Source organism: Myotis lucifugus, unplaced genomic scaffold, assembly GCF_000147115.1.
Source record: "Myotis lucifugus unplaced genomic scaffold, Myoluc2.0 scaffold_27, whole genome shotgun sequence".
In the NCBI taxonomy this organism is placed as follows: Eukaryota; Metazoa; Chordata; class Mammalia; order Chiroptera; family Vespertilionidae; genus Myotis; species Myotis lucifugus.
This window is the reverse complement of record NW_005871075.1, coordinates 4,038,738-4,051,183: the sequence shown is the minus strand read 5'-3', so window position 1 is coordinate 4,051,183 and position 12,446 is coordinate 4,038,738. Positions and strand designations below refer to the sequence as shown.

The window sequence follows — 12,446 nt, the reverse complement described above, 5'->3', positions numbered from 1 at the left end:
AATCTGGCTTCTTCCCAAATAGCTCTTATAAAACTACTTCTGACAGCCCAGCCGGTGTGGCTCAGTGGTTGAGTGTGGACCTATGAACTGGAGATCAGGGTTCGATTCCTGGTCAGGACACATCCCTGGGTTTGCAGGCTCGATCCCCAATGTGGGGCATGCAGGAGGCAGCTGGTCAATGACTCTTATCGTTATGTTTCTCTCTCTCTCTCCCTCTCCATCCCTTTCTGAAATCAATAAAAGTATTTTTTTTGAAAAACTACCTCTGACAAAAACACCAGTCTCTTTTGTGTTGATTTCTATGCACCCTCTTCCGACACACCTGCCCCCAAGCCTTTCCCTTACATGACTTATTCAAAGCATCAGATCAACCCCACTGTCTTTTTCACTTAGCTTCTGGAACACACAATTCTTGTATTTTTCCTGTCTTTGTGGACACTCCTCCTCAGTCTCCTTCTAGCTCTGGTTCTTCTTCTTCTTCCCTTCCAATACACATTGGTGTTTTTGAGTTCTCTCCTGGATCTTCTTTTCCATCTATATACAATTGTTGACACTCATACTTACATCTTCAGCCTAATCTTCCCTTATGAGTTTAGATTTGTAATATAAATACAACACACACACACACACACACACACACACACACACACACAACTAACTACTTGATATCTCCATTCACATTCGCACAGGTATCTTAAACTTGACATGTCCAAACTTAAGACTTTAATTTCCATCCCTCTGAAACCTATTTGCCCCCAGACTTCTCCCTCACAATTATTAGGACCATCTTTTACTCAATCACTAGTCAGAACCCTAAGACCTCACTTTCTATTTTCTTTCCCTTAATTACCTGCCCCTTTCTACCCACCAGCAAGTTCCATCAGTTCACTCTCAAATAAATGTTTTTTTTTAATTTTAATTGATTTCAGAGAGGAAGGGAGAGATAGAAACATCAATGATGAGAGGGAATCATTGATCAGCTGCCTCCTGCATGTCCCACACTGGGGATGGAGCCTGCAACCCGGGTAAGTGCCCTGACCAGGAATCAAACCATAACCTTCTGGTTCATAGGTCGATGCTCAACCACTGAGCCATGCTGGCCGGGCTCAAATAAATATCTTGAATCCACCTCCTTTTCTTCATCTCCGTGGCCACTTAGTCTAAACTACCACCACCCCTGGCCTAGACTACTGTAACAGCTTCCTAAGTGGTCTCCTAGCTTATGCATTTGCAGCCTTCAGTTAGTCCATTAGCAGCCACAGTGCTCTTTACATCCCATTATTTCACTCAGGCTTAAACCTTCAAACGGCTTTCCTAAGGTTTACCTACAGAGGCCCTGACTGATCTGGCTTCTGCCCACCTGCCTATCTCATTCCACGCTCCACTTTGTTCATTAAATTCCACTCATAAATACTTTCTGTCAATTCCTATGCTATGCCAAGTCCCTTCTTATCTCAGTGTCTTGGTATTTGCTTTTCCTCCCCAGAATGCTCTCCTCCCGCTGTCTGAATGACTAGCTCATCAAACCTTTCTTTTTAGTTTAAATATTACCGACACAAAGGCCTTCGCAGATCGCCTTATCTAAATAAGTGTCATTCTGTTTATTCTAACAGCACAGATTATATATAATGATTTAATTTATTTACTATATTACTCATATCTCTCCTCTCTCAAAAAATGTAAGTCTCATGAGAGTATTATGCCAAGTTAATTAATTCTATTATACTAGAGGCCCGATGCACGAAAATTCGTTCAAGAGTAGGCCTTCCTTCCCCTGGCTGCTGGCACCAGTTTCCCTCCGGCACCCGGGACCCGGGCTGCTTCCCTCCACCCCGGCTTTGTCAGGAAGGATGTCTGGAAGATGTCCAGTCTAATTAGCATATTACCCTTTTATTATTATAGATGGTAGGGAGAATAAGAAATATTTGTTAAATAAACAAACTTTCAAAAGTTTGGAAAGCTTTCCAATGAATAGTATGTTACTTATTTTTTATAATACTCATTCAAAAATCTAAAGAAAAATTAGAGTAAAGGTTAGAAACATATGACAGTTATGCTGTCACAAATACTAGTTTTCTGACTCTTCCAAATTCCTCAAACAATTTATAAACTTTTTTGCATACTGATTTTACTTATGCAAATGCCATATTTGCTTTTGTATTGAATGTTAAAAGATAGACTAAGATATGTAACTTTTATTGAGCATTTGAGGTGTAACCTTTTCCCGATCATGCGTTAAAAAACCCAGGAATGAATATCCTGAAGGGGGTGATAATTAGAATAGGGTTTTAGAGTCAAACAAAGCTAAGTTAAAAACTCCACGCTGCCACACAGGTTGCAGGATCTTGGGCAAACTCCTCTTGGCCTTAGTTTCTTAATCTATAGAATAGAGATCATTCCTTCTCTCTCCATGAGAAGTAAATAAAATAAGTACATGGAAACTCACTTAGTTCAGCATGTTTGACACATACCAAATACTTAATAATTGCTAAGTGATTGTAGTGAAGATGGTGTTAGCAGCAGTAACAGTCGTAGCTGCAGAAGGTCTTCTATAAAATATAGGAACCATTTTACAATAGAAATTCAGAAGTAGTTTTATGAAATACTAGGCTGTTTTTCAAAGTACGAATGTTTTAAACCATACAGTGTACTAAGTAATCTACCCTAAAACTCAGAAAGAAAACAGAATCTAAACTAACCCAAATAAGAAAACCATTCTAATATAAATTTCCCTGAAACTTTAAGATCCAAAAATAGTAATATCTCAGTTAATCGGGTGCTTAAAACAATAATCCTTTGAACAGCCAAAATCCAGATATTAGCAAAAGTACTCACAAGATCTTCAATGTGAGATCTGAGCATCAAAGGTCAATAATGTGATAGAAGCAATTGGCTAGCTGGAAAGACAAAGAAGGGTGGTGGTCTATGACCTTGAAACATATATTGACCTTGAAACATAAACCCTATTGAGAAGCCTATGGGGATCAAAAACAAAATGAGAATGAAAGAAAAAGAAGAGAAAGAAAAAACACATGGAAGAGTGACAAAGAGCAGACATTAAAAATAACAAAAAAAGATGCCAAAAAGCAAACCTCCTTACACAGCAGAAAAGAGTTTACCACAACCACAAGGGATGAATGAGAATAGCGTAGAATAGTCTGCAGGCACTGAGGGATGGGGGAGGGTTACTATAAGTCCAGCACATTTCACTACCATCACAGAGTCTTTAAAGCCTGCCAACTGGAATGGCACATGGTGTGATGATTAGTAGTATATCTACAAATAGAAGTAGCCCCCCAAAATATTACTGTATTAAAATACAGTATATAAGGACTCTGGCATCTAGCAGAAGCTAAATTGTGCTCATTATGCTTTCATTAAGGCAGAGAAAAATGCAGCACTATGTTCAAATATGCTTCCAACAAAAGCTATCCAAGTAAATGCTTAAGAGCTTAAAGTCCTTTGTCTAGAAGATCTCTCATTTACCAGAAGATCTGAGGTAACTAAGTTATTACATTTTAACATCTAACTTCTTGTTTCTAATGTGGTTGTTTTTATTAACTTAAAGCAGACATAAACCTATGAGTCAAACACAAGGGAAGAGTCCTATAAATCTACATACTAATTAATTCAACTGACTTGAGAAAAATGCTAATAAATTTTTCACTCAGGGATTGGTCTTTATTTGTTCTAGTTAGCTTTACACTGACGTGCCAAAGAAAACCAGTCAAAAGTGTGGTTATGCAAACTCATCACTATTTTTAGAAAAACTGAAACTATTAATGGTTCAATATCAGATCATTCCCAACATTCAAAAACATCCATTATCTTTAGTTGCAACTGACCTTCTGGATGCCCCTGTAAGTAGCAGACTTCATATTATTTCAATTTTCCTATCCACTAATTTGTTTATAAAAACTTGCTTGTCATGATTGCTTAAGTTAGCAGTAAGTGACTACTGAGATGAACAACACCAAATTAATTACTAGTAAATCAAACACTCTAGCAGTGTTCAACTTACCTGAAGCCATATTTTCTAAGTATCTAATATTTAGAATTTAGTCAAGAACTTAGAAATTAAGAGACATTACAATCAAGGAAAACAGCTATCACAAAACTCATTTATTTGATAGAGGGGTGAGGAGTTTGATAGAAAGGTAAGGAGTTACTCTTCTGACCTTATCCAGAGACAAATAAATGTAAAATAAAGCAATGAGCTAGAAGCAAAGAGAATACACTGATAACAGCAAGTATCCATGTATGATAGAAGAGAAGGAGAGATAAGGCAGAGGATTGAAGCAGCAGCAGCTTACAGCATTTCATATAAAGCAATGGCTCTTGACCAGGACAATTTTGCTACTCTCTCCTCTTCCCCCCACCCCACATCTTCTCCATGGAACATTCGGCAATGTTTGGAAACATTTTTGGTTGCCAGAACTGGGGTGAGGTGGGTCCGAGGGTGCTCTGTCATCTAGTGGGTAGAGGACAGGGACACGGCTAAAAATCCTCTGTGGAAGACGGCCCCCACAACAAGGAAGTATCCAGCCCCAAATGTCAATAGTGCCAATGTTGAGAAATCCTATATGGAGGAAGGAGTCCCACGTAGCTCAATATATAAAAGAAATCACTGCACTAGCACTCAGCATAAGAACTAATGTTCAAATTCCTTAAAATAAACAAAAGCCTATATGTTAATGGTATGCGTTAATAGAGAAAGACGTAATACAAGATTTCCAACAGAAATTATCCTTTTTTTAAGTGCACTGATAGAAAGTAATAAATTACTATTAAGCATGGCCATCTACATGGAATACCACTTTCTAATTTCCCTTCCCTTGAATCCAGACTGGTCTTAGTGACTTGCTCAACCAGCAGAAGTGACATTCTGGGACTTCCAAAGCTAGGTCATAACAAGTCGGGTGGAAGGTTGAAGAATGTCCATACCCAATCCTCCAACCTTTGAATATGTTACCTTGGATGGCAAAGGAGATTTGCAGATGTGATTAAATTAGGATTTTGAGAGAATGAGATTATCCGGGGCCTAAATATGATCTCGGGGGTCACTATAATAGGGAGGCAAGAAAAGGTGAATGAAGGAGATGATGTAATGATCAAAAACAGAGATCAGAATGATGTGGACAGGAACCAAGCAATGACAAAAGCTGGAAGGGACAAGGAAGAGCTTCTCCTATGGAGTCTCCAGGTCGGAACCTTGCTGATGCTTTTATTAGCCCCTAGGTCTCCTTTTGAACTTCAAACCCTCAGAATGCTAAGAAAATAAATTTGTATGGTTTTAAACCACTAAATTTGTGGTAATTTGTTACAGCAGCAATATGAAACTAATACAAAGTCTTAAAGTTTCTATCTAGCTTTCTTGGAACGTTTTCTCTGGGACTTGGTCTATCACCTAGCTATTACAGCATGCTGCGATTGATATGGTGGTGAGGTCACATGCACCTACTCTGGCCACCGCTGCAGTTGAGCCCAGCCTTCCAGCCCTCTCCCCCAAAGTGCCAGACATGAGTGAAACCACCTTGGCCTCTGTAATCAGCCCATCTCCCAGCTGAAGTCTATGGAGTGACCTCTATAGATACCACATGAACCAGGTGAATTACCCAGCTGAGCCCTGATTATATTCCTGATCCACAAAAATAAAAAGATATAATAGAATGGTTGTTGTTTTAAGTCACATATAACTCCAGACATCAAGCTATATGTAAGTGATGATTAAAGACTGTTAAATAGCATATATCCATTTTATAATGGAAAAAATCTTATTTGTGTTATCCGTTCTTTACTGGCAGTAATCCCTAGTAACAGGGGCCACTCCAACATGCCCAATAACTCTGAAGTATTCAGAATTAAGCTTGTTAGAATATATTGATACTAGTGGCCTGGTGCACGAAATTCATGCACATTAAAAGGGAATTAATTAGAGGACATATTTTAATATTGCTATTTGCCTTTTCTCTATAATAGACGTGTCAGAGATGAAAAAAAATTAGTAAAATGTATATGAAAATCTTCCTCATATCAGAGTCTGGGGTGCGCCGTGGGACCCAAAGTCAAGTCCCCGCCCACCTGTGTGCTCCTCAAAATTGTGCGAAACCCAGACCCAACCAGCCCCACCTCCATTGGGTGAGATCCAGACCCAGCCACCCCCATACCTGTCAAGCCCTGCCAGGCGGGGGGCGCAGCCTCAGGTCCCCTGGTGCACGCCGGGTGGGAGTCACAGCCTCAGGTCCCCTGGCCCACCCTCAAGTCCCCTGGCCCGGTGTCGGGGCGGGGGGCATGGCCTGGGGTCCCCTATCAAGCCCCACCAGGTGTGGGGGTGCAGCCTGAGGTCCCCCGTCAAGCCCTGCTGGGTGGGGGGCATGGCCTGAGGTTCCCCAGCTCAGCTCTGGCAGGGGGCACAGCCTCAGGTCCCCTGGCCTGGCACCGGGGTGGGGGTCGCAGCCTGAGGTCCCCTGGCCTGGGCCGGGGTGGGGGGCATGCCCTGAGGTTCCCCAGCCTGGGCCATGGTGGGGGGGCGTGCCTTGACATCCCCCATCAAGCCCTGCCAGGCCGAGGGCACAGCCTGAGGTCTCCTGGCCCGGGCTGGGGCGGGGGGTGCACCTTGACGTCCCCTGTCAAGCCCTGCCGGGTGGGGGGCGTGGCCTGAGATCCCCTGTCAAGCCCTGCCAGGCATGGGACACAGCCTCAGGTCCCCCACCCCTGCCCAGCTCGGCGCTATGCAGCCTCAGGTCCCTGCTGATCGCTCGTTATGGTTCATTACAGGAACCCCGCCTCCGCTGTGGGTGCAGCCATCTTGTGACAGCATTACGGCATGAGGGTCAATTTGCATATTACTTCTTTATTATATAGGATATTAGGTTCTTTCCATATTAATAAAATAATTGATTGTGGCAAAGCTTCATTTTAACTTATCTAGGCCCAAGATATAGAAGCTCTCAGCTTCTTAGATATCTCTCACTCCTCCTGACTCAATTCACACTTCACATCCTCATCCTGGCTCTTCCCTGCTTGCTGTGTCTAGTTGGGGCTACTTCCCTTGTTCCTCTTTTACTATTTCAGTGAAGGCACTGAAATATCTTTATTCGCGCATCTTAATTTAGAGTATGAGATGTTTTCCTTACCCTCGTTCTCATTCTCTTTCAGCAAAAGCTGAAATTATCTCCAATTGATCCCAGAGGTTAGTAGCTTAACAGAGTGGCTATTTTCTCCCATAATCCTGAACAATAGGCTGAGAGAAATGGAGATATTCTCCTTAAGAGTCCAGGATCCCTAGTGGGTCATAACTCCATGAAAGATCTTGTTTTTGAGTATTCTAGACATCCACTTTACTATCAGCTTTTTATCTTCCAGCCTTTCATTTGACAAAGGCCCTTCTGCTATATGGCAAGTTCTCAAAACGAAGCTCCTCATCTACTTAAATAATCACAAAAGGTGAGGAACTACAAGGTTATACATAGTTTAGAATTATACGGTGTGTCTATGTGGATGTAGATAAATGGTAAAAAGAAAACCTAAATGTACACAATTACCACTTAATATGATGAAAAAGAAAAAAAAAAGTAAGCTAATTAAGATCTAACATTGATAGCCCGCTTGGCTCAGTGGTAGGGTGTTGATCTAAGAACCAGGAGGTCAGGGTTCGATTCCCCATCAGGGCACAGGCCCAGGTTGCGGGCTCCATCCCCAGTGTGGGGCGTGCAGGAGGCAGCCCATCAATGATTCTCTCTCATCATTGATGTTTCTACCTCTCCCTCATTCTTCCCCTCTGAAATAAATAAAAAATATATATTTTCTTAAAAAGATCCAATATTGATAGAAAAACTGCTCTGTTCACTGCAATCTATCTCTTGTTATATGTAAAAAGAATCTCATTTTTAAAATCCTTAAGTACATGTTTAATAGAAATATTCCCTAAGAAGCTCCTTTTTTTCAAATCAAATCTTTTGCTGCGCCTTCCCCAAAGCCAACTCTTATCTCTATGTAATTCTCCAGCAAACATTAATTACAATACCTTAAATAAGTGTGGGAGGCAGCCTCTCAGATCCTCCCAATCATTTCCTCCTCCTGGTTTTACGCCCTGTACAGTCCCCTCCTATGATGTACCAGGGCAGAAGGGATGGACTATCTCTTCTAAGACTGGGTAATAAAAGACTGTGGCTGCCAACTTAGACTGTGTCATCACTTGTCCTGGAGGGAGCCAACGGCCACGTCTTGAGAACCCTTAGGTGGCCCTGGGAGTGGCCTGCATGGCAAGAAACTGAGACTTCCAGCCTACAGCTGAGTGAATGAGCCTTTTGGGGAATGGATCTTGCAGCCCCAGTCAAGGTGTCAAACGATGCAGCCACAGCTGAAAGCTTGATTACGACTTTATGAGACCGGAGTCAGAAACATCTCACTAAGCTGCCCCAGGACTCCGGAAGCTGTGGGACAATACATGCTTGTTTTAAGCCATTATATTTAGGGGTATTCGTAATACAGCAATGAACTAATACAATGAGCAATGCCACTGCTCATCCTTCAAAAACCAAATTGCTGTACATTCGGCCCATAGTATCTGCAGGCTCTGCATCTGGGGATTCAACCAAAGATAAAAAATACTTGGGGGGGGGGGGTGAGTTACGAGTTGCTGTCATGTACAAAGTAGTTAGGCCTAGGTTGGTTGCGTCTGTACTGAACATGTACAGACTTTTTTTTTCTTATTATTCCCTAAACAATACAGTATAACAACTATTAACATAGCATTTACATTGCACGAGAAGTAATCTAGAGAGGATTTAAAGTACACAGGGATGATTGCATAGGTCATATGCAAATAGTACGCCATTTTATAGAGGGGACTTGAGCATCCACAGATTTTGGTACCCACGAGGGTCCTGGAACCAGTTTTTAAAAATAATTATAAATAGAAAGTGTAATTGCAAAAAGTGGAAGACAAATTTGTTTGAAAATCTCGGCTAAAATGAAAGGCAACTGTAATAATGTCAGCTTGCCAGCCCTAGTTGTAAAAACAATGAACTAACAATGTACTATCTGAGGCTAGGAACTGTTTCTGGAAAAAGACCAGGTTGGGCAGGTGAAGTGAGAACACGGTATCAACTTTTTTAAAATTGGGGAGGAAATCAGTTTAAAAATCACAGTATCCTAAGTAGCTATGATAAGACATCCCACAAAGTAGGGGTTATCTATTATAAATTGATTCTAAGAATCTAACGCTTTATCTTGTCACAGACTATATCACTTGCCCACTGATAAACTCATAAGAAAGATAAGGGCAAAAGTACCAAATTTCAGCAGTAGATTCCACTGACATATCAAAGCATGGATGATTTTTTTCTTGTAATGTTTCCACACCAAATCCAAAACATGTCATAACATCATACAAGAAACCTTCCCAGGAACACATAAGATTCCCTACAATTAAAAAAAGCCCTTTTACCAAAAATTTATTTCATTAGAAAATCCACTAAGTACACACACACACATTTAATACGTGAATCAGTTATTGAAAAAGCAACAAGAAAAACAGCAATTTTTTGTTTGTCTGGGGAAAAAATGTTGATTTCAGCAATGTAATGAGCTGCATTCATTTGCAACATAATAATGAATAAGGTAATTTATTAGTGATGATTCAATTCCAGTTATCTCCATAGTAACTATGTGTATTCATATTGAAAACAATAAAGAACATTAACACTGTCCTAAAAATGAAACCAGTAGCATCACTTAAGTGTCATTTGAGTCAAAGAGCAATAATTTAGTCATCAACATTGGCAAAAATTGTTTATTTAAACTTTATAGTTCTTTAGCTTATAAATAGGAGATAAGCATTCTTTCTCATATAATGTACATACTTATTAAGCATAATTGATCTAACTGATCTCCATTGACTGAAGTTTATAGGTCCTTTCCAGTATTTGTAAAACTATGTTAAATTTCAAAATATCATCTTCATTGTAAAATGCAGCATATCTATTGCAATGTGCAATAGGTATGAAGTAAAATTTACCCAGGACATGCTTTTTCAAGAATTGCCATAAAATTATATTAATAGGGCCCTTCAATCTTGTAACAGTGGTAATATAGAATTTCCAACAAATTACTTAGAAAGGTCAAATGTGTGTTCAAATAGTCTTGCCCGTGGAGAACATCAGCATGTGAGTGTCTATTGTATTTCAAGGAGCTCATTTTCAGAACTGAATATTTTAAAACCACATACTGAGTACACACATAGCTTACAAAATATGCTAGCATTTGATTATGATTTAAAATAATGTGATTACACATTTAAAAAAATGAATTGACTGCAATGTGACATTTTTCCTGTAAAAGCACTGTGGGTGGACATTGTCTTGAATCATCCAATAGTATAAATTGGTCCACAATTCCCTGAATGTAGTGGGGAGGGAGGGGCGTGGTTAAAAGACACAATTAAGCCTGGCCGGCATGGCTCAGTGGTTGAGTGTCGACCTATGAACCAAAAGGTCACGGTTAGATTCCCGGTCAGGGCATATGCCGGGTTGCAGGCTCGATCCCTAGCGTGGGTATGCTGGAGGCAGCTATCAATGATTCTCTCTCATCACTGATGTTTCTCTCTCTCTCTCTCTCTCTGTCGCTCTCTCCCTTCCTCTCTGAAATCAATAAAAATATATATTTTAAAAAAGACACAACCAATAAAAAGTTTTTGAAGAAGTAGTATAGATAAGTCGATAAGTCATATAAAGGTAGATAAATCTTTCCTCCATTCCTGTGCATAGGCCGAAGAAACACCTTCAAAGGGCCTGTGGCAAATCAAATCCCTTCTTCCCAATCAATATCCTGTAAACTTAAGGAATCTACAGAATGGTTATGTCCCTCCCACCTTTAGGAGGGGGGGGGGGGGGGGGGGGGTGTTAAACTTTTGATGTTCAAACACATCAGAATGTGATATAAAATAGTAGCAATGTAATTTGTCTATATTACCATATTTAAATGGCAAATATTTTAAGACAGAATGATTTTATCTTTTGCTCCTTTCATCCCTTTGATTTTATGAATTGTTAGCTTTTGCAGCTGGACTCAAATTCTGACCTACCAGCATGCTGCACTGATTGTAAAAATACCCTATTTTAACATGTTGGCTTAAAAATAGCTTTGCTTTCACCATTGCAGATTACTTTTGAGCAGAAGTCTGCTTTTTCTTGTAGAGCCACAGATTCTCAGAAAAAATACCTTCTTGTTTACTTCATTCTTTCAACCTCTGGGGAAACAACAAAAACTGGAGTTTAACTGGCGAAGCACCGAACTTAATATGGACTAGCAAGTATGTATTTGCAGTTGCTGGTTTGATCCATTCTTTCCATTTCCCGGGGAGATGTTCCCTTCCGCTGCTCAAATGAATACAACTAGACGTGTGTGCAAACTAGCAGCCGAGAGCATCTCTGCCTTATGAAGCAACATCCCTTCTTACGGGCCCCCAGACACCTTCGTTCCATAACCATTCAAAAAAGTTTCTTCCTCTCGGGTTCGTAGCACTTTCGGGGGAAGCAGGCATGCCACCTGCGCGGCTGCAAGTTCACAAGAAAGCATCGAGGGACAAGAGGGCTGGGGAGGGGAGGCACACGGCAAATCAAAACAAAATCAAAACAGGATCGGTTGGCTGTTGGGGCTGAAGCTCGGGCTTCTGAGGCTGGGGAGGAACCAGCCAGCCAAGCGTTGGCCCTGGCTGCCTGGCTAGATGGGCTCCGGTCCCACCTGCCCCGGGGACACTCAAGAGGCGGAAAGTTCCCCCCACCTCGGACGTCCCAGGCGCCGGGCCAGGCCGGCGAGGGGGGCCGGCGGGTGGGGCGGCGGCGGCGATGGCTGGGGTCCCAGGCCGAGGGTCGGCAGGGCTTCCCCGGGGCAGGCGGGGCAGGGGAGGGCGCCGGGCCCCCGGGGTCACCCCCCTCTCCATCCCCTTTACCTTGGGCGATGGCAATGGACTCGAAGCGGTGCAGCTCCTTGAGCAGGCAGCTCCTCTCGGTGGAGTGCAGGCTGTAGATGAAGTCGCGCGCGCCCTGCGCCGTGTTCAGCGCCTCCATGGGCTCCTTGGGGTGCGTGCCCAGGCCCCGGGGGCCGCCGGGGGAGCGTCCGGGGAACGCGATCGCCAGCAGCCCCCGCCCGCAGCCGCACCAGGACGGCAGGCGGGGCGCGGCGGCGGCGGCCGGGCCCGGCCTCAGGCTGCTCGCGGTCCGGCTCCGCAGCAGCGGCAGCAGTCGGGACATGGCGGGGTTGGGGGGCGGGGGACCCCCGGGGCAGTCCGGGAGGGCGATCTCGGGCGAAGGTTGAGGTTAGAAGGAGCTGGGTTCCGCCGACCCCGCCCCCGATGTCCTTCCAGATGGGCAGCGGCGGCGCCGGGCACCATGCACTCCCCGGGCCCGCACGGTTCCTCGCGTCTTCTTCCGTCCCGATCCCTT

General features: G+C 42.8%; 1 protein-coding gene across 1 annotated transcript in view; it reads right to left on the bottom strand.

Annotated features, from left to right (window-relative positions):
• TMEM65 (transmembrane protein 65) overlaps positions 1 to 12,269 on the bottom strand; it is a 37,556-nt gene extending 25,287 nt beyond the window's left edge. The window contains exon 1 of the mRNA XM_006086318.3: positions 11,954 to 12,269. Within this exon, the coding sequence (XP_006086380.1) occupies positions 11,954 to 12,254 (301 nt within the window). The 5' untranslated portion in view covers positions 12,255 to 12,269. The remainder of the gene's footprint in view (positions 1 to 11,953) is intronic.
• Between the last annotated feature and the right edge of the window lie 177 nt (positions 12,270 to 12,446).